Here is a 22,385-nt window from a genome sequence, read left to right as displayed (position 1 = left end):
GACTGCAGGACAACTGCACGCCAAAGGGAGCATAGTGGGGTCCCTTTCCCATACACAGCAGCATGCCCTCACCCAAATCCCTGCCTCCCCAGGTCCAATACCAGCCCCACAGCACACTTCATGCACTCCAAACTGATTGAAACACTTGTCTAGACAGCAATTGGGGCTTTTTAAAACATACTGCCCCAAAACAACTCACAGCATCTTCTGGAAAAGGGGTTCCTATTTGGACTGAAAAAAGAAAACCCTATGTATTGATTAACACAGAGGAAGGAAGTTGCAGTCTACAAAAAAACCCCATCAAAACTAAAAACTGCCTTTCTCTGCAGAAGAGAAACTGCTCTCAAGCCCTGGTAGGGAGCAGCAATCCTACCTTGGGGAAGAGCACCAACCAAAAATCTGACAAGATGTGAGACACAACAGGGGAAGAAGATGCACGGGCGAGGAGAAGCACAGAAGGGAACTGCAGCATCCCAGTTCTGCACCCACTTTGGGTCCAGATGCATCAGGGCACCCTCAGAAGAGCCAGGCAGCCTTCAGGATAATCCCTGGGCTTGCCTTCTGCTTCATCCTGGGGCAAATGCCTCCTCAGCCCCACCATGCATCAAGATTTTTTTATCCTCCCAGGTTAAAAAAAAAAAGAAAAAAGTTCTGTGATCTCTAATGCTAAAAACACTTTTTGGTCATTGGTGCTCTTGGGCTGTTAAATCAACCACTTCTTAAAGAGAACAGAGTCTGAGAGTGTCACACTTAGAAAGGAAAACAAGATGATGTAGTCTCTCTTTTCTAAACACAGAAACCAACCAAACATACATCTTAACTTTAAATTCCCCTCCTTTCCCCTGCCTTAAATCCACAGTCTAAACTATACCTTGTTGACTACTGCGCTGCCAAATTCCAGGTTTTAAATTAAAGCTGGCCCAAAAAAAGCCCTGGAGACCACAGAATGCCAGCTATTTTCCCTTTTTGTCATTTTAGAATTTTATGACCTGATGTGTGGTGTAGTCAAGAAAGCAGCAAAGTACAAATAGCCCTTTTTGCTCAACATATCTGCTCCCTCTGGGGCTTTGAGTCACATCACCTGATTTAATAGTGTGAAAATTTTGTTTCAGCACTGTGAAGTTTGCAGAGCCAGGGAGAGAAATCTGGAGCTTATCCTGACTCCAAGTGCCACTAGCACCACAAAACAGCAATGCAGCACGTAACTTTCCCAAAGCACTGTGAATGCATTAAAAAATTGTCTCTTGTGAAGGGAGCACAGAAGCTGAGCCTACCTAAGTGGGAGAACTGCCTGCATAACAGCTGGTCTTACAACACCCAGGTGAATAAACTACCTGTGCTCTTGGCAAGTTCATCATGCAGGAAAGTAACTCAGCAAGCAGCTACGATGCCCAGCTTTAAAACTGCAGCGTGGAAACCTGAAGGAGCACCAAAGCAGGTCTCAGCAACTTAGATGCACAGAAAGTGTTCCCATGGCAAATCAGATGATAACTCCTCCAGAAATGCCACGCTGGCACTGGCCAGCCTTCCCCAGGGAGCTTGGGCTGCAGAACTGAGTTGTTCCTCCTGCCTTTAAAATCCACAAAGGATATCTCACACCCAGCTGAGTCTGGCACTTGCACGGCACGGCATCGGAGCCCACAGCCACGCTGCAGCGTGCACCACAAGGACACGCAAAGGCCACTAGTGGCCAACTGCTGCTGCCACACACTAGCCCAGAGGGCAAGTCCTTCACCACAGTGGGCTGGAGCAATTGAGCTGAGCCAACACATGGCCATGCACAAACTCTGGCTGCCAGCCCTGGAAGGGCTCCCAGCCTGGCTCTGCTCCCTGCAGCATGGAGCCACCTTGGGTGCAAGCATGGCTCGCCCCAACCCAAGCATGCAAGAGCAGGGAGCAGCCTACATATTCCCACCAGCTAAGCATCAGCAATGCTCTCCCTCTGCTGTGTTTGGACATAGACTAAAAAAATACAGCTGCCTTTCTTCCTTGGGGCATAGTCATTTCTAGACATGGGAAAAGCAGGGATCCTATTGGAAACCAAGGGGGCAGCATAAGCAAATTAATCAAGCAACTTGGAATAGGCTGAAATGTTTGAGAGGAAAGAAGGTACTCTATGAATGAAGGGCTTGTAGCACTGTGGTGATGGAAAACAGACAAGACTTAGAAGACAGAAAACTCTCAATTGCTGCCAAAATGTAATTGTTACTCTATTGCCCCACCAGCCCACAAAAGCACCCACAAGGCTCCTGTACAAAACCTGCAACATGCAACTTGTCCACAGCAAAAAGGCAAACTTCTTTGCCTGCCTGGAAAGGTACTTCACCATGTGTATACTGATGTTCTCACAAGATTAAAAAAATAAAGCATCTCATGCTGTTCTTCCATGTTTTTTCCAAAGCAAACTAAAAGAGGATTCTGTTGGGAATGTGTACATGCAACACCATAAATCTCAGTGTAGAGAGAGATAGTCTTTGAAATACTGCATTTCACAGGGCATAATTCTAGACAAATACTGCACAGCAAACAACCTACAAGCACAAGAGCTGTGGTTAAAATACCTCACCACCTTGAATTCAATGGATGCTACTTCACATGGGGTCTGGACTCCACGCTGGATTCAAGAGGACTCCTGTAAGTTTCACTATGTGAGACCTCCTCTCCTACAACCTTGCAGATCTAACTTATTCCCCCAACGAAGAGCATCCCACCTCACGACCCCCTTCTTGCTTCTGCCCTCCAAAGCATCCAGAGCCATTACAAGGCATCATCCCAGCTTGTGCTGCACGACTGATTATCCCTGTTCCATGATTACCTGTGACACTGGACACCCTGGAAACGTCCTGAGTCTGGGTGGAGCGGTTCCGGCTCTGCTGCCTGCGCCTGCTGGTCGCTGACCTAGTGGTGCGAAGGTGAACCTCGCTCACTTTGAAGAAGGCCACCATGAAAGGCTGCTTGTCATAGGGGCCATCTCGCCCTACCAGCCCTGCTTCTCTAGGGTTTACACTGAAACCTTCAAGCCAAACAGAAAAGGGAGAAAAGTTAGAGAAGCGGTGCAGTTGCATTGTTCCTTTCAGCAACCAGTGTCTCCTCTCTTCTTGCTCATACTCTTCTTTAAACACCAAACATTTCTTTCTTGCCACTACGACCTATGGACCTTGTTATGACAGCTCTCCACCCACACTGGACAAGACTTCACTGCAGCATCTGCTTCCTTGGTGCCCCTTTGGCATCTCTAGTTCCATTTGGTAGTAAAGTTATATAGACAGATATGTAAAACACTGAACTTGATGTGTCATGACATCAGTCCTGCTGCCTGTGAAACACAAGAAGCAGACATGAGATTAGGAGATGTCTAGGGACAGCAGAGGGCAAAGAGATGGTGTGCTTTTGCCAGGAGCACAGTGATAGGCTCTCAGCCCAGTTGGGGAGGTAGAGTTTGGCACTAACATTTCCTCAGGGAGAAGTGGACAGCCCCTCTAGTCTAACTTGACATCACAGGTGTACTAAACTGCAGCATGAAGCAATAGAAAAAAACAAAGTTGGAGATTGGTTCCTATAGAAGACAGATGTCACTGTCACCTTCTGCTCATCTAGATCCTCTCCATTGCTTATCTTCCAACACTCAATTTCATGCTCTTTTGCAGTCTCTTAATTTTCTTTTCTTTTCCCCCCTTCAAAGTTTCTGTAAGTTGTGAAATGCTGCTATTACAGCTGCCCCACACAGCAACCACATAGTTTCTCCAGCAGTGCTCCCACGTCATCTTTGATGAGATCAACAGCAGTCACAGCAGCCAGGACAGCTGACATAAACCCACATGGGGAGGTACATACCTCTGCCTTTTCTCTTCTTCTCATCCCCAAATCTCACCCCACATGGCATCCCAGTTCCATGTCCCCTTCCACCTCCAGCCCAGAAACTGAGGCCCTACCCAAACCCATCTCCACCAACTGGCCTGGTACTGTCTAGGGACAGCTGACCTCGCTTATGGGGAAAGACATGTCCATCATGGGACAGCCAGGAACCAACAGCCCACCACCTGTGCCCTCAGACATCTTGCTCATGGTGTTGGCTGCAGCTGCCTTAGGAATGCAGAGTGCTCAGCCTGCCTCATCCCAGCAGAGTCCTGTTAGCACCTCTTCTAGACAGCATCCAAGAGACTGAGGGGTGACCTGTGCTACCTGGCCCATAACCTACCATCGCGGGTCACCACGCTCAGCTGCAGTCCCATGTTGTGCTGGGGGTTCATCACCCACATGTTGCTGGTGGCAGTGACGTCGAACTCCAGCCAGCCCTCCTCCGACGCCCACACCGCCCGCGTGTCCAGCAGAAACAGGTCAGAGGCCCTGCAGAGAAGGGTAATGACAAGACTGTGAGGTTGGGGATTCTCTCTCCTGACTTTTGCTGTTACAGAAACAAAACCTGAAATAGTTCTACGTTATGTTAATGTCTAAAACAAAACAATGTCTCAAATCTGCCCACTTGTATCCAGAGTTTTGCCATGAGACGCATGTACTTCCACATGTGAAATTCAGGATTATAAAGGTTTTCACCATTTTCTAAGATAGAGGAAAGCAATCCTACTCCTCAGGGCTGTCCATTTCTCCACCAGCAAGGGATTAGTAAGGCACTCTTCTTCCTGAAGGGTGTACTCCTAGCTCTGACATTACTTCATTCATACATTTAGTACATTAATAGCCAGTGGAACCACCAGCATGACCAGGCATTCTATGGCTTTTGCCACAGGGGTATCATGGTTTAAGCTCCCCATACACAAACACAGGCCTACCTCAACAGACCAAAATAAAGAACCAAATAAACAACTGGCCAAGCATCAAAAAGTGAAGGAAAATGAACCTCTAAAGGCCTCTAAAGACATTTTCTGAGGCTTATCAATGATTGGATGCCTTGCTCGAAGGCTGCTGGTCTTGCACCACCTTCATGAGCTTCAGCTTCAAATGCTTTTAAGTCAACAACTTTTTTGCAGCACCAAGTACTCAACCAAACTCTATTCAATGAAATCAGCTGCAGAAGCACCCAGAGAAATCCCATGTACATTTTCTTACTGTATTAGAGATGCAACTTTCCTGTGCAAGAAAGCTACAGTTCCTACCCTTTACCTGTGGCCATCATCACAAAATGGATACCAGGTGTCAATCCCATCTACATCTCTTCTCCCCACTGGATTTTTTTTCCTAACAATGCAAATGAGGAAACAGGGTACCCGTCTCTCCTACCCACCAAAGGTTAAGTTCAGAAAAAAAATTTTGATGGAGTTACGTTTTATTTTTGGCCAACTGCTATGTCATACTGCCCAGCAGCTTGGTTTGCGTGAGATCACACATGGAAAAATAAGCACTTAAGTGTACTAGAGCTCCTAGGGCAGCTATTTTTACAGCATGGAGGCTTTCCTCCACCTCACTGGTAGCTGCACACTGTGGTTGACTCAGCAACCTTTCCCACAGGAGTCTTTGCCACCGTTCCTCCAGCAGGAGGAGGGCTCAGGAGCAACTCTGACCTTCACCTCCAACAGCAGCAAGCAGCTACAGCTGGTCAGCTGCTACATGTTTTTGAAACCCTAAGGTTGAGAGATTTGGGCTTTCCCAGGCAGAGTATTTAAACTGAAATGTTGCTTAAAGGCAACTGCAATCAGCAGTTGCAGCTGTGACCACTCTTTCCCTCTCCAGTTTTAAGAGAGGAATGAACTTCTACATCATTCCCACTCTGAATATGACTTAAACATTGGGCCTCTCGAATGCCTGAGGTCAACTATATCTGAAAAGGGGTTTTTCCTAGCACCTGTTCCGACCTTCCTCCTCACACCAATTGCTTCCTGATCTCTGTAACTCCTCTACACAAGGAACTCTCTAAGAGCAAACCCTCCTGAACATTGAAACATACACAAAGGAGTAGTCAGGTCTAAAAAAACCACAAAGAGGGGGTTGAAAGTTTACATTCCCACTGTCTTGACCTTTGGGAAGGCACCTGGACATCAGAGAGCTGTAAAGCCAAAATGGTCTACATGGCGTCATTTAGCCCACTCCCCTGAACTCCAGGCAGGATCACCTACTACCATGTTGTTCCTGAGAGATGTTTGCCTGACCTGATCTCGTATATCTTCAGCCTCATGAACTCTCTCATCTTTCCAGGAAATTGAATGGGCTTCATGTGACCGTTCTCCCCCTTCTTTTATCTAACTTAAATGCCACAACAATGTCCCCTTCTTATTATAACAATATCTCCAGTCTCTCCTTAACAAGCCCTGTTTTATAGACTTTGACTTCTCTCATTGCTTTTTATTGACCCAGCTCAGATCAAGACCTCACTGATGCTGAGTACAGTGGAAGGATAATCTTGATACATCTCACAGACTGTGCCTCTACTCACACACCTTAGAATACGATTTTGGCTTCTTCACAAAATTCACACTGTTAACTCAAGTTCACCTTGTGATCTGCTATAATCCTTGGATTCATGCTGCTGAACTGCAAAGGACACAGTAATTCCCTAGTCATTCAAATTTCAATGATTTTTCATGTCCAAATGCAAATGTCCCTTCCACCAAATCAAATTTCCCCCCACCCCACCTCAGACTGAACCGCCACAATTATTAGATTACTTAAAATACAGACTTGCCCCCTAATGGGTATCCCCCATTTTAGCATCCTCCACAAATATAGTAAGAAAACTGCCTGACCAAAGAACAACTCTACCAGAGAAGAATGAGCCACATTATCCCAGTCTGTCACTTTCCCTTTGGGGAAAGATTTTGATTCCTCTGTAAAATGAGGAAAAGTGGACCATTGAGCTTTCCAGTCCAGTTAAGTCTCTGCAAAAAGTCCCATACAGGACTGGTTTTCAATCAGCTCTGCAATTCAGATGACTTTTGCATTGTTCAGCCGGATGAAGGTTCACCCTACAAGTATTTTAGTGTAGGCAACACATCTGAATACCTTTTCTTTAAGCCTCTTTTCAATCAACGTTTTTCACCCAAGCCTCAGCAACTGCGTATCATTACTAGTTTCCATTTTGGCATGAAGGTTTTAAAAAAAATATTCAGTCACCTATTTCCAAAGACAAAATTAAGGAGGAAGAAGGGGCGGGGGGGAAATTTACTCACATATAAAACCCTCCCAACTATTTAACTGTGTGTCTTTAACCATGCCTTTATATATAAACATATTTATATTTCACAGAAATCTTGCATGTCCCTCCAACCCTTAAGAAAATCACCTCAAATTTGACCAAGCAGTACTTGAAAATTGCTGCCCACAAAGGCTCAACAGAGATTCAGCTCTCAGCAACAAAATTCTCTGGACTTTTTGCATGCAGGGAACATACTTTCCCCTCCTTTCCCCCAAATACCATGAATCCCCTGAGGGGAATCTGTTCTTTCCTACTGCTGTGTGGCTAAGATACCCTGCTACTCCTGCAAAAAAAGCTATAGGATGTCTGATCTTGAAATGGACACGGGGAAATCTCCCAGACTAGCCTCTGGTCAAAGAGAAATAGGAAGGAAGGTTAAAGGAAAAGAACATGCCATCTCAGTCCCTGGTCAAAAAGAAATAATATCTCTGTAGACAGGGAAAGGTGGAGGGTTTTTTATAGTCGTGGGGGACACAGAGACATGCAAGGACTAGAGGGAGAGACCTTGGATTAAAAGTCTGCAAAGAAAAAGGGATTACAAATATTTTCATCTGCACAACAAGAATGAGGCCTTATAGCCATGTCCAAAAGAGAAATAGTTTAGGAAGCAGTCAAACACCATGCTGAAGAGCACTACACATAAGTAGCTGCAAGCCCACAGTTAAAGCAAAATTTAAGAGTGAACAAGAAAGTAAGAAATATACTGAACAAGTGACACAAAACAAAGTACTGAATTTCTAGTCATTAAATGACAACATTGATCGTGTGCAGTGAGGCAGGCAGTGGCCTTCCAAGCGGAAGCAGTAAGTGTGTATGTGGTCACATTCATGGAAGGGTGTCTGAAAGCTTCAGCTTTTGAGAACAACAGAGGCAAGATGGAACCTGAGGGAAACACGAAGAGAATGTGAGGAACAAGAAAAACTAGAAAAATAAAGGCTGGAAGACATTTTTGAGCCAGCAACACTGAAGAAAGAGGAAGAAGTATCTGCTCTTAACATAGGTTGTAGAAAGCGGAGTCAGTCCAGAGGTTTCATGCCCAAGCAACCCCAGATGTCAAGGACACCAAAGAACCTCTGCCACCTCCCTTAAAATTCAGTATACAGAAGATAAATTTCATCACCAAAACAGGCAGCTTCTTCATACTCTTTGTCTAAACCTGCCTCTGGGTTTCTACACAGCTTCTGCCACCTCATTGTCACTAATGAGCCCAATAGGCTCATCTTTATTTTCAGCTTGACCATCTGGATGAGTCCAGTTACTGATTTCCATAGGAAGGCTGCTGCAGGCATATTATGCATTAACTTTTTATTATTAAAGGGAAGCAAGTGAATGGGAGAAACTGAGGTGATGAGCTGAAACAACTTTCCTGATACAAGAGAGGATATTAAATAGGAAGATGCAAATTAGAGACTCCCAACTCAAAACAGGAGGTCCTTGAGGTCTTTGTTCTGCATCAAGGCCCTGAAATACGGCTCAAGTCTCAAGAAATAAAAGGCAGTGTTTCCATGGCCTTCAGAAGACTTTAGAGAAGGACAGAAAAGCAAAGGTCAACAAAGCAATCACAAGTGGCTGCAATAAACAGAACGGAGTACACAGTTTACTGGAGGAAATATGGCCTGTGTAATTCAGAAGGCAGGATTTAGCTTCAGTGTCCTCAGAGAGCAGATTTGTCAGATATAAATATCAAATATAGCTACTATTCTTAATGCCAGCATCCCAACCATGTGCTCAGGGCATTTATAGGAGAAACAGCTTGCATTTAGCTTCAGTGCTTTCCCCCTCTAAGACAAATATTTTGTTAACTGAAACCTCTGTGTAAACCTTTCAACAGAACATCTCTAGGTGTTAATTCTTTTTAATTGAACACTAATTAAATTAGAATTCAGTCAAATTAGTAACCAGGTCAAGTGGTTTCTCTTAGTTGCTATACTTAGTGAAATGTTCACATTAAAATAATTTCTCTGTTCTGGATACACATTACAACATGGAACTTTGCTACAGGAAAAACACCAAAGCTATAAAAAGCTAAATTTAAAGAAGCATCTGTTGAACTAGTTTTTTTACTTTCCCACCCTCCCTGGCCTTCTTTCCCTGAGCAGACAGAAGTTTTACCAGGGAGACAGTGAGAACAAACAGAAATCTCACCTCCAAAATGACCAAGTTAAAGGTCTCGTATTTTAATTACATGTCTTGGAACAACATTTTTGGCCCAACTTCAAAGCTTGCAATTACCCAGGTGTTTAAAGGATTGTTACGCATCAACAGCCATTTACCAAAACATTAATTACTATAAGTCTCTAAAACTTTCCTCAGCTCAACCTTTTTGTTTACTTTTCTTCAAAGACAAGTTGACATAATAGTCTAGACTGCCTAGCAGCAGTTTCTCAAAAGGGAATTTTGCACAGAAGTGTGTGGAATCTACATTTTAATTAATACACTTTCTAAATACTCCTCTGCATACCTCAGGATCAGCGTCTTTAGTTTGTGGTGACATCAACTTTCTGTAAAAATTGTATTCTATTCTGTATATAGCAAAGTAGCAAGATTATTTGCTCTTATCTACTTTCAATGGGCAAATAACTCTCACCCACAATTGACTTGGTCTTGCAGAGTTGGATGGAGCTCCACATAGATAAAACTTTGAAACTGCAGCCTCTTCAGACCTGTAGATCCCCCATCTTGCAGTAGATGTAAGCACTACTTCAGATTTAAAAGTGTTCACTACTTATAGAATGGACCTTATGTGGAGCTCCTATTGCACGAGGTACTGACAAGAGATGCAATGCAAAACCTTAACAACTTAGTGTATCTAAATGACCAGCACTCCAAAGAATTAAAAGCAGCATTTAACAGCAGCAGGACTTAACAGCAGCAGGGAATTTAATCCACGAGTGCTCCCCTGTACAGAGAGCCTCAGGCAGGGGAATGCCAGCACCTGGAGTGAGCTGCCATGGAAAGCAAAGGCAGTCTCTATTGTTTCATGAGAAGTCAGGCTCAGTTTGACTGTCCTGAAGCAATGCCACCTGTGGGCAGAAGGCCAGGAGAGAGGTACGCAGCCTGTAAGAGTTTCTTAGAAACAAGGAAGGAAATATGAAGAAATGTCAACCTACAAATGAAGTTGCTTCCAAGGTGGAAGAGAAGACCAGCAGCTGGGCACTGATTTGCAAGGACTGAGAGCCAGCAGAGGAAAAAAGCATGGAATGGAGATGCTGGGACATTCTGGAGGAGGTCTGCAATTCAGCATAGGGAGGGGAAAGCCATCCTGGATGCATCCAGACATGGAAAAGAACAAGAAGGAATGGATAAGCTCAGCGCGGCACCTCCACTGCTCCATGTAAAGAGTAACCCTGCGCTGAAAAGACTGTTCTGCAACACTGTGTCCATTGCCTCTGGCAGTAAAGTCTCCTAGGGCAGAGGGTTAAGTCTTCCAGACTCACCAGAGAGCAGCAAGGTGAAGCCCAGGTTTCAGAGCTGCCTCTGGCAAAGGGTGGAAAATCAGAGCTGAGAACTAGAAGACACCAAGACTATGGGAAGTTCAACCTACAGATCCATGATAACGCTCAGTAAAATCAACACAAATATCTGGGTGCCAACCCATTCAGCTTAAGGTCTTGAGCTTTACAGATATGAGGAATGAATATTTTACCAGCTGGAAGAGCTAAAGAAAAGAAAAAAAATCATCCCAAGTAATAGGAATAAGAAATGTATCTAGGTTGTTTTTTTTTTTTTACTTTTTACTACAATTCTATATGGAAAAGGGGCATTCCAGCTGTAGTGACGGCTATAGTACTACAATTCAGAGTTTAAATGCAGTTTGAGGCACAAAGATGGGGGAGAGGACAAAGGGGTAATATTTATCTTTGTCCATTAAATAAAAAATAAGGCACTGATATGGATATGGTATTCTTTAGTTTAGATAGAAAATGCCAGCTGGTTATGGAACCAGTATGTTTCACCCAGAATAACTCTGACTTTCAAACTACTCTAAACCAACCAGCCTAAAACACAACAAATCACATACCCGCAGTGGGAGCTGAACTGAGATGTGGACAGATGCCTCTCTATAGCATCATGGAAACAGCTCCATCATATACAAATATATGCACACTATATACAAATCTGACCCCAACTTGAAACAGATTGATGCTAGCTTTGTCATTTGTATTACACAACCCATTCCAAAACCCAGTCAAGGAGGGTTATTTATTTTGTAAGCTATAAACACTGCAGTTGAATCAATTTGCCCTTTAGATTAGAAGCTCGGATCACATTTGTATAAATATCCTGTTGCAAAGAGGAAGACTTTATTACCACTATAACTGGCAGCTAAAGCCAACAAGCGCCTTAACCCTTAAGGAATTGTGTTCAGTGGAACAGGAACATGGTCCCCAGGCAGTTGCTCTGCAGGGCACATTAATGTCCACATGTGTCTTTTCATGTAGGAGGAATCTTCCTGACCATCACGCTCCCATATTTCATTCTGGGTGCAAACGAAACTGTTTAATAAACTGACCATTAACGTACCGTATCTTCCTTTGATCACTAACACAGGCCACTGTGTTTTTCATAGATCAGTTGTTTGGACAGTGTGGGAGTGTTTTGAGGTCTGCATTAGCAGGATATTTACACTTGAAAACATACTGATGGTCCAAACCAAGGACTAACATCTTTGATCAACCATAAACTGCCTTCCCTAGTCCTGACCTGACACCTCTCTGGGTGAGGGCATGGAAGTTTTGAGAAAGAAACTGTTTAAATAATGATCGGTTTTCAGGGACAAACTCATTTCTTCCTTCCCTTGTAAAGGTCTTGTTTACATGGCATTCCACTCCCAAGAGGTACCAGAAATCACAGAGGGCTTTGCTGGCTCTTCCACCAAATCAGTCCTGCACTTTAGACTCAAGTCCAGGCACCAGATTTAGCTGTGCATTGGTACCACACAAGGCAGGAAAGTTGAGGCTGTGTAGCTTCTGCCCGCTGAAATTAAACAGACTGTCAGATACAGCCAAGGTGGGACAAGCACCTGGAAGCTGACACCACTTGCCCTCCTAAACTGGTGCTTTGGCAAACATCCCTGTTTTCTGCATATTCCAAAGTAGGAAAAAAAAAAAAGAAGAAGAAAAAGATCCCACCCTAGTGTTCAAACAGCCCAGCCTCCTAAAACTCTGGGGGGTCAGAAGCTGAAGGGCAGCAACATCTGCCAGATGTGTCGCCCATTCCCTCTCCCAGCATCAGCCCCTACAGCCCACAGCCTGCTCCAAAACCCAGCCAGCCCCCTCAAAGCAAACCAGATGTCACCTCAGCCCTGCCTGGTGAAGCCTCTTCTCCACACAATCCAAAATACATATCACTGACGGCTGGCCACAAGCTTGACCCATCCATCCTGAGGATTTCATTAATCTCTTCGCAGCATCCCACTGACAGCTCCAACAGTTTGTGTTATGACAAAATGTGGCCGTTAACCACGGTTTGGTTAAAAAACAAAAGCTTCGTTTCTAGGCACTATTTTTCTTACCTTATGAAAGGGTGGATAGAATGGGGAGATGAAAACATTACTGACATAAGTGAGTCAGTATTAAAAATGTTTTCTTTTTTGAGAGAGAATGTACATAGACCGCATTATCCTCAATGTGAGTTTAACTGCCTGGAGACCCTACAAGTATGTTTTTCACATTTCTGCCCAGAGGTTTTATGCTATTTCAATCAGCATTGATCTCTGATCGTTCATGCTCTCTTTCCATACATGTTTGCCTAGAAGACAGCCTCAAATGTCATATAGTCCCTGATATTAGCCTTGTCTACAGTGGCAAAAATCAGTTTGGTAATTTAGTAACTGGCAGAAATTTTAGCCTCAGGCTTGGTTCCATTTTTAGCCATCAGGGAGCAGCCAGCAAGGCCTCGCGAATCCGTGCAGCAGCGCACATCTGGGCTGGAGTCACACGCTCACGCTGTTACTGTCCAGATGAGCTTTTTTTTCCCTTTGCTCAAGTAATACTGAATTAAGCCACTTCATTACACTTAATTGGAGCCAAGGGATACTTCCAGGCTCTGAGCTTTGGTGAAGATTTGTATTTACTGAACATTTCTCTTATCTCCTGCCCTGCCAAACTTGTTTCTTTGACAGAAGCCGGCAGGATCCTTTTTCTTTATATTTTTCCCCCAGAGGTGCATGCTGCCTTTCTCTTGTAGGCTCCTGGTTTAAATCCATACATGCCAGCTACCCTCTTAAGAATCATTTGTGCCCAAAAGTATTTTAGGAGCTACCAGTAATTGCCTCAGACAACTGTTAACCTCATAAACGCCAAGATTAACATGGTGTCTGAATTTTCTCTGAAGATTGCAAATGTTAACTGAACAGGCACCTTCTGCAGCCCTTAGAGATGAATTGTCCGGACCAGAAGGAATATATGTCAGCACGAAAAGATGAAAAAAAAGATGTGAGATCAAATTCTCTCTCTCACCTGCTAGTTCACCACCTACACTTCAAGATCTGTACAGACTCCTCCTCATGCAATAAAATGTCATAAAATGTCAGGAAATATCAGGCTGTCATTCAAAACCATTAATCTAAAGGAAGTGTGACACAACTTTTTTTAATAGTTTTTGGTTTTTTAAGTCAAAGGCAGCTGCTATTTTCTGGCTCACAAGATGTTTTCTAAAATTCAATAGAAGCCTTACAAATATTTAACAAGTTCCTTCAAAACCCAGTGCTTTCTTTTCTTTTTAATTTAACCTTCCACTGTTCTGATCTGGAAAATAGAACACTGTATTCCAAATTAATGCACTGAGACACGAGGGGAGAAAAAGACATTTTGGACTTTCTTCTCCCCAGTAAAAGCAACTAAGTGAATGGATGATCAAAACCCATAATGTTTCAAATAATATAGTTTCTTCAGGCATATCAGAATAATCTGAGGCATTTTCCCCCTCCATGCAGAGATATTAGCAAACAGCTAAATACAAATTTTTAGTATTTGTTTTCAAGAATGTTTAGAGGCCAAAGTCCACCCAGGTCACCAGTGAGGGTGAATGTTTGAACCTATGGAAGCTGTAGCCAATGGAGCAGATCTCAACAGAATATAACACTGAATATGCAATATGCAGCTTCTACTATCTTAACTCTTTTAACATCTGCATATTTTTAATATAAAGGGGACAATTAAATATATATATATATACTTTTATATACAGACAATATACAGAAAATAGAAGACTATCCATGTATTAATAAAGAAGTACACATTTTCAAATACGATTTTATATTTTACACATACATGAAAGAGTCCTTTAAGCTGAAAGGAAAAAAGAATGGAAAAGGGCATGTCCTTTCTACAGCTGCAGGAATCTGTGAGCCACATCTTGTCCACCTCTGTGAGGATGATGTGACAAGTCCCACAGACTCATCTGAAGTACAAAATGCTTCAGCCAAACGTCTCCCTCCTTCCCACCAGTAAAAGTAAATAAATAAAGCAGAAAAAGAAACAAAAAGGGAGCCTTGAGGGACTGGATGAGTCAGAGGTTAGTAATGAACTACAGACACTCATCCCTGGGTCAGCGGTTCACGCCTAGCCCCTGTCAGGAGGGACAGGGAATTGCTGGCAGCCTGGGCCTGCAGGAAGCTGTGCTAGGATTCCCAGTCCCAGCGGCGGGATCCCCTCGGCACGGCCACCAGCAGCGGCAGAATGGAACGTGGCAGAAGGGAATGGAAAGACCCAAAATACTCGCCAGCCCTTGGACAGACACCACCCTGGTGATCCCCACCAGGTGCTCCTGTCTCCGCTCTGTCTGTAGGGAGGCCTCTAGCACCCAGGCACGCCCAGGACACGCAGATGCCAAAGGACATGTCACAGCTTCGCAGTGCAATCCCACTTTGGCATGCTTCTGGTATGGTGTGTGAAACAGAGATACAAGGTCCCAGCATCATTGCTGCACACTGCCACTTCCAGAACAGAGTTTGTAAATTTGTTAGGAACAGGTTATACTAGGGGCCATATCCTGGACTTTATCCAATACTTTATCCTCTTTCCCACATTGCATTGCTTGCTCAGTTTACTCCAAAAAAATGTTATATCCACATAAAAGTTGACAGTTCTCCTACTCTGTGCACTGCTTCGGTGACTGTCACAGAGCAGTGTATCAATTTCTTCCACAGATACTTGGCAGAGGTTTCCTTCCTGGTCCAGAGGTGGGATCTCAACTTCTGGAATCTGAAGCAGACCAACACTCGCCATTTTTTCTGCAATGTGTCTCCAAATGAACAATATACCTAACATCTATGAAATCTGCATGATTGTCTGGACTTCGACCAGTTCTTCAGCTGGGCACTGATGTAACATCCTAACCAGGACGCACATCACCCCAGGAGGCACTCCAACAATCTGCAAGTTGAAGCACAAAGGGAACACTGATCTCCCAAAACCCACACCTTCTTCCCCATCACCTATTTACCCAAGTATTTCTCTCTTTTCCCCAGAAGCCACACTCCCCGCAGAACAACCACGAGATATTTGATGTTGCTCTAAGGACTGCCAATCATCAAAGGCTGATCCCTCCAAATGGTACCAGTGGAAAGGCTGGAGAAAGAAGCTGCAGAAAGGAAAACGCCCATGAACCCTTCAAAGAGAAAACAAATGGAACTTTTTTTAAACACTGCTGGTTTTGATTTCTTTTTTTTAATGCCTGCAGCAGAGGAACAGTCACAGTCCTGACAAGTTTTGGTAGAAGTAATGAAACACTTTTGTACCACAGCATTACTCTGACATTTAATTGACCATATATTTCCATCTTTTAGCCTTACATGATTCCTCCATCTGAAACATTACTCTTTTAAAATTAATCACTCCATTTACACTTGTTTGGATTTTTGTGTCACAGTTTCTACCCTGCCTCACTCACTTTTCCTCTCTCATTGCCACTGAAAGACCAGAAATGATTTTGTACCTGTGGTCAGCATGTTGAACTTTCTTCTGCTTTATTTACTTTAATATAAGTCCAGCTGAGAGCAGATCAAGTCTGAACTAATTACCAGTATTTTTCAAACAGGCTGCTAGTATTAATTTGAAAGAGGATATGTGAATTTCAGTACACAACAGCAATGCCAGCAGTGCTTTAAAAATCTACTGCTTCTCAGCAGATTCTTTCTTTATTTAATGACAAAGCTTGCAGCTAAGTCACACCCTCATTCATACCCTACCATGGCCATTTCTCATAAGGAAAGGACCACGCAATAACATAACCCTGTCAACATGAACAAACCTGATATTTATTTTCAGCCTTATCAATATTATTGCATAAGCTCAGCCTTCTCCAGGACAGCAGCTGGTGGCACAGAGCAAGCTCCCTCTTGCATACCTGTTCTGATGTTCCTGCAGCACCTGGTAGATGCTGATAAGGAAGGTTTGGTTTTTAAAGCTTCCCAAAACGCAGTCCTTGTAGATCCGAAACTCAGCAGCTGTGACGGCCTCGCCCTCAGGAATCTGAGACAAATTAAATTTGAATTCCTTGTGGTGCCGCTGGTGAGGCGTGAACTCCTTGTCATACTCAACTGCAGATGGGAAAAGGAAAGAAAAGGAAAAATAAGGAACCATGACTAAAATCTAATAACAAAAGGTTGCTACATGCTGCCACCTGTTCCTTCAAAAAAACCAAGAATCTTGGTTTTTTTCTCCAAAGATAGCCCTGGTGAGTGTCAGGAAAACTTATGCAATTAAAATTTTTCAAATACAGTACTAAGTGAAGATGAATGTTCCTCCTCTCTAGCCAATTCCTTTTGGATTTCCTACTTTTTAAAGAAAAGATAGCTTTGACAGGTGAAATATGACCATGCATTTTGCTCCTGTGTAAAACTCTGAAGTTTGTGATCACTCCCAGCATTTTCCACCTGTGGCTCTCTATATTCTTTACAGCATTTCACTAAGTCTCATAGCTCTCTTCCAAGCAAGGAGACAAGTAGTTTCATTTTGCTTTAGCACACACAGGCACAGGCAGAACCAAGTGATAGCAACAGGTCAATCAATTCCCTAAGTGCCCTAACACATCCTGTTTTCTGGTTCCCAGGTTTGTACACTAGCCATTGGATCACCTTGTGAGTGAATACGATTAACATGACATTTATTTTGAGGGTTAAAGTCAACCAGAGCTCCCCCTCCTTTACAGAAGCTTATTTTAGAAGGAGAGAGCTGAAGAGTGACCACTTTTGGTTTTTGGTCTTAGACCTCCTTGGATACTCTCAGGCATAGAATTTAAGACAGACACAAAGCAGAATTCCTCCTTCTTTAGGTCTCAGGATTTGCATTTTCTCTGTTTGAGGCTCCCTTTGCAAACTCTGCTCCAGTTCCACTCTTGTATTACTTGACTACATCTCAGCTTAGTCTGACTGTGATTAATTGTTTGTTATTTTTTCTAATTTTCTAATAGAAAGTGCTTAAAACATTAACATATTATATAAACATACAAAATTACATCTTTACAAGCCTGAGGGGACAAATAGTAAAAACAAAAAGCCATTCCCACCAATGGAACTGAAGGAGTGTATGTCAGTGATGAATAAGTCACCACTACATTATCATTAGGGACATGATTACGTGCACAGGCGGCAAAGGAAGAACAGATCCCTTTTAATGTTTGTCTTTGTGGTCACTTTTTGTTGTTCCCCCCCCCACATTTAATACATCAGACTGCAAAGGCGTCCACGAGCCTACTCTCACAACATCCCCATGAGGTAAGCAGCAATGCCTGTTCTCCAGCTGGGATACTGAGTCACCAGGAGAGTGACTTGTCCAAGGACAGGCGGCGGAGGCTTGCAGCAGAGCCAGGAATGACAGCCAGCGTGCCTGAGGTTCGGCACTTTACCCACAGGTTACCTCCCTGAAGAACAGACATCTCCCAGCTGCTGGAAACAGCCCATGGAGACTTTCCCCTCTACCTCGCCCAATTGCCTATTCCTCCTCATTCTCCAGTCACAGTTTCGTCCGTCCTCTCCCTTTCTTTTGGCAGCCCTTCCATGTGAGCTGCCTCATCTGGCTGGGTCCACATCCTGGCTTCCTGTGAGACAGTTAGTCAGATCCTTCTCTTTGAAGTTTACCTGGAAGTCTTTTCACCTCTGCATGACTGCTGCCAAGCGTTCTGTGGGACACCACACTGGGGAATGCTGTGTTAAGGGCTGCCACAAGGCAAACAGGCAAATTCTCAAACTGCTGTCAGAGTCAGACACCGCTGCCAATTTTGTTAGTCTTGCACTGCATCTGTCTACATCTGAGCAGCTCATATGTCAAACAACAGACAAATGAGGGTGATTGGGCTCTATGGCTTCCAGAAATGAGGTTGTGACACCCAGCATCTCCAACAGAGATTGCACCGAGGCGAATGATGGTAACAGATTCAATTCCAGTGCCACCAGGAATTACCTCTCTGGCTATTGGTTATGGGTGATCTGGGCTTCCCTTTGGAGCACCTGACCCTGTATTTAATGGGGATCAACTCTGGCAATACCAGACTGGTTGATGTCACCTGCATGTGTGCCCTACGAGACAGGACCTGAGCTGCCCAATCACTCCCCATCCTGAGGAGAGTCCCACAGGATGCACTTCCCAAAAGAGAGGAGACACTTTGAGAAACTTGTAAGCAGCCAACCAATGAGAAACAGTGTTGGGGTGCTTGGAGCAGGACATGCCCAGCTTGGCCCATTTACTCGCTGCTAAAAGACGAGAGGATGTAATTAATGGTGAGGGAATGTCTAAATCCAGGGGTTTGGAGAGGCACAAAAATGAAGCAACAGTTCTCAAATTAGAACTCGCTACATCCTCGCTCATGGGTGCAGTGACCAGCTGAAACCCACACCCCCTTCCTGCTGTCACAGGGAGGAGCTGACCTACAGGCGAGGTGCAGTGAGGCGACTTTTCCCCAGGCTCGTGGCTGAGGATGATAAAGGAGAAGCAGGAAGAGCAAGGGGAAGGACACAACCAGGATAAGCAACAGGACTCCATCAGAGTGTCAGAAAGCTAAAATTACATCAGAGACAGCAAAGGAGTCATTGATGCTTCCTGCCAGCTCTTGCTCCACATCAAGATGTGATATGGTCTCTCCTTGTGCACAAGAGAGCCTGGAGTTGTCCCACACAGCACAGAGCTAAAAATGAGCCCAAACATCACTTTTTGTTGTTCCTTTCTGACTTCAAGTCAGCTACAGTGGCCTGAACTCCACTCACTACCACAAAATGTGCAGTTTAAAAGTGATATAACCAAACTCTAGTACTTTAAATCAGAATTTTCCCATACTCCTCTCCTAAAACGTCAAACACAAGTCACAAGATGAAGAAAAGCCCACCAAAACAACTACCACAGAGCATGACAAGTAGCAGCAGGTATGATGCTTGACTCCAATTACCCTTTCCCAGTTTATAACTTGCCTGATATATTCACAATAGTATTTTCCTGTTTTTTTCAAACTTTCTTCCTTTATCCCTGTCCTTGCCCAAATACACCACACAATCATAGAAGCTGACTAAACTTATTACAGGGGAAACATTCAGACTGATTTCGTTATCAGGCTTGGCAGAATAAACAACCCAAAACACACAAACAAGGAAATCTTTTTTTAATCCTTCAGATTAAGCAATTCAGCTCATTCGGTTATAAGAAAGGCAGGTCTCTGTTATAAGAAAGAAATAGTGCTAAGCTGATGGCATCCTCCTCCACTGGGATCAGTTCAGAAGCAGCCCAACATCATCACAGGATGGAAAAAAGCCTACATTAAGCTTGTATGAAGCAAGTATAAAAGTTTAATGAGTTGGAAAGTTTTTCTGGCTATGTATCTTCCCATGATACAATGGAGGGTGGATTTTTTTTTTCTTTGTGGGAGTGGTGAGATATTTAAGTTCTATATACTCATTGTCACCCCATCAAGCTAATAATCAACTGTTTTCATTCAGCAAGACAGTTTAAAAATATAAAATGCCAACAGTCCTTCTCTGGGGGCTTTTTGCCCCCTGGAAACTCTTCATTTCTAACAAAGAAGTCAAGTTTAGAACAGTAAAATTTGGAAAGGCAAGATTCAAGCTGCTGGTTCCCAGGATTACCCAGTCTGGATTGCTATTGCGTTACAATGCATTGGATGAGCTTGTATTCAAAATACAGACAGCATGCACCAAAATGCAAGGCAACAGCAAAAAGCAGAAATCATTTCTCAAGCAGCTTTGCTGTTATTATTTTTTTCCACATGAATACATTTGGGTCACTCTGACCGGTGATGTGAAATCCAAAGCTAATTTCCATCTGACGACGGACATAAGAATGTCCCAACTGTGCAAAGCTCTTGCAGGGAAAATCAGGCAGCTCACAGCTGGGGCAGGTTGGAAGGTAGAAGCCCTGACTGGTGTTGGGTCCCCATAATCTTTTCCCAGAGTGCTGGCTGGAACATTAGGACCAAGCCAGGCAGAACTAGTCTTTGTGAGGTCATGGCATGAACTACAGCCTACAAAATTCATCTTCATGGTCAGATGTGTTATCCCAAACATTACTATTCTTTTGCTGGAGTAAGTCCTTGGAGGTTACAAATCCAGGCCTGCACATATCAGGGTGAGTTGGGAAAGGAGATGTCAAACAGCCCATCACGAGCCAGAGGGACTGCCCACTCCACCATGGGGTTCTGTCCCCATCCTGGCTGGTTGCTGCTCCTTTGCTTGCAATACAAAAGAAGGTGTGAGCTCTGGACATTGGACTCACCCCTGAGTTTTCACTAGAGCCCATTTCTGAGCAGACTGCCAGAGTGTGCAGAAAGAGTTAACAGGGAAGCCTGCCAGTAGCTCTTTACGTTCCCCTTAACAAATATTTTTAAATACTATACAAACACAGCACTATTGTTGAGCAGTTAAAAAGGCAAGAATGGCAAAATTAGGGTTACTGTGGTTTTGAATTTTGTGTATTCTAATTCTACCCAGTGTTGCAATAGCCAATTTCAGCACAAAATGTCCCTGGTTTAAAAATAGTGTGCTGTTTACAATACTTGTTACTTTAAAAACACTGCACAGAAAAAAAATTAATTGAGAAATTAACACATCTATTTTGGCAACTACACCATCCTGCTTCCATTTGACTGTGTAGCACACACCTTGGACCAAAGGAAGCATAAGTCTAATGACAGGCATGGAAATAAATCCTCCTTCTGCACTGGAATTTTAAGCATTTCTTTTTGGATCTAAATCAAACCATTATGCAGAAATAACAGGTCAAGAGCCTTTCCTGAGGAAACACAATTTTCACTTAGAACAGCAGCACCAAGTATCATGATATCTGGTGATTTTCTCCAGTTCTCAGCTGCTGAGAAAAGTGTTAGGTCAAGTGCTCAAGTGAGAATTAAAATACTGGCTTAAGAAAGTTTCTAGTTCAAGCTCTAATAAAACAAAGCTGAAAATACTAACCTAGAGCTCCAGAAGTAATTTTTAAAAAATAAATTTCCTATATAAATAATTATTATTTCCATGACAATGTGCCTTGGAGGGCACAAGGAAAGAGTGGGGTTGCAAATTAATAAGACAGGACTATTTAGGACATTCTGCATCTGTCCTGACCTCAGCAAAGCCGAAACTACTGAAGAATCTTTTGCACATCAAAATCTTTAATGGTGACTTGGTTTTGCAGGGCCACATGCTCCAGGAAAAGTAGCCAGGATTCGCAACCTGCTTATGCAAAGTGAGTTTTGCATAAGTGTTCCTGAATTCAGTTTGAGAGCAAATCTAAGTAGTTCCCATTTATTTTGTCTCAGCCTTCACACGTGACCCACTCCCAAATAAAATGAGAAAACATCTGAAAACTAGAATGGCTAACAGGAGATTCACCACCACATCTACATAATCAGCACAAAGGTAATTCCTCTGTATTACATCACCAATTTCTGCTCTAAGTCAATAGCATTTGGAGCAATGAAGCAGTTTATTATGCCTCAAATGCTCTAAGCACTACTAAAGCTCCAACAGTCCCCTCTAATAAATAGACCATGTACATACGTGACTGATCTACTGCTGTGAACTTACAGTGGCATCACCAGAATTTCTTCAATACTGGCAGACAACAGCTTGCACAGAACAAAATTCATGTAAGCTTAAATCCTCCTTTCTTGATCTTGGTCCACAGTTGCTAGTTGCTTCTTTTGAAGCAAAAGAGAGTAAGAATGTGGGGGTTTGTACAACCAATCTGAGGCATGTCCAGCTTTAGAGCAAGACTCAGTCTTCATTTGGGTCTTA

General features: G+C 43.5%; 1 protein-coding gene across 1 annotated transcript in view; it reads right to left on the bottom strand.

Annotated features, from left to right (window-relative positions):
* Positions 1-22,385, bottom strand: part of BMP6 (bone morphogenetic protein 6) — a gene marked incomplete at its 5' end in the record, with an annotated part of 89,194 nt that overhangs the window by 9,991 nt on the left and 56,818 nt on the right. Inside the window, 3 exons of the mRNA XM_041475345.1 lie at positions 2,816-3,013; positions 4,199-4,347; positions 16,499-16,691. Of these exons, the coding sequence (XP_041331279.1) occupies positions 2,816-3,013; positions 4,199-4,347; positions 16,499-16,691 (540 nt within the window). The remainder of the gene's footprint in view (positions 1-2,815; positions 3,014-4,198; positions 4,348-16,498; positions 16,692-22,385) is intronic.

The sequence above is a fragment of the Pyrgilauda ruficollis genome, unplaced genomic scaffold, assembly GCF_017590135.1.
Source record: "Pyrgilauda ruficollis isolate IOZ18807 unplaced genomic scaffold, ASM1759013v1 scaffold35, whole genome shotgun sequence".
Lineage (NCBI taxonomy): Eukaryota > Metazoa > Chordata > Aves > Passeriformes > Passeridae > Pyrgilauda > Pyrgilauda ruficollis.
Note: the sequence above shows the minus strand (reverse complement) of the source record. Positions and strands in the feature narration are given on the sequence as shown.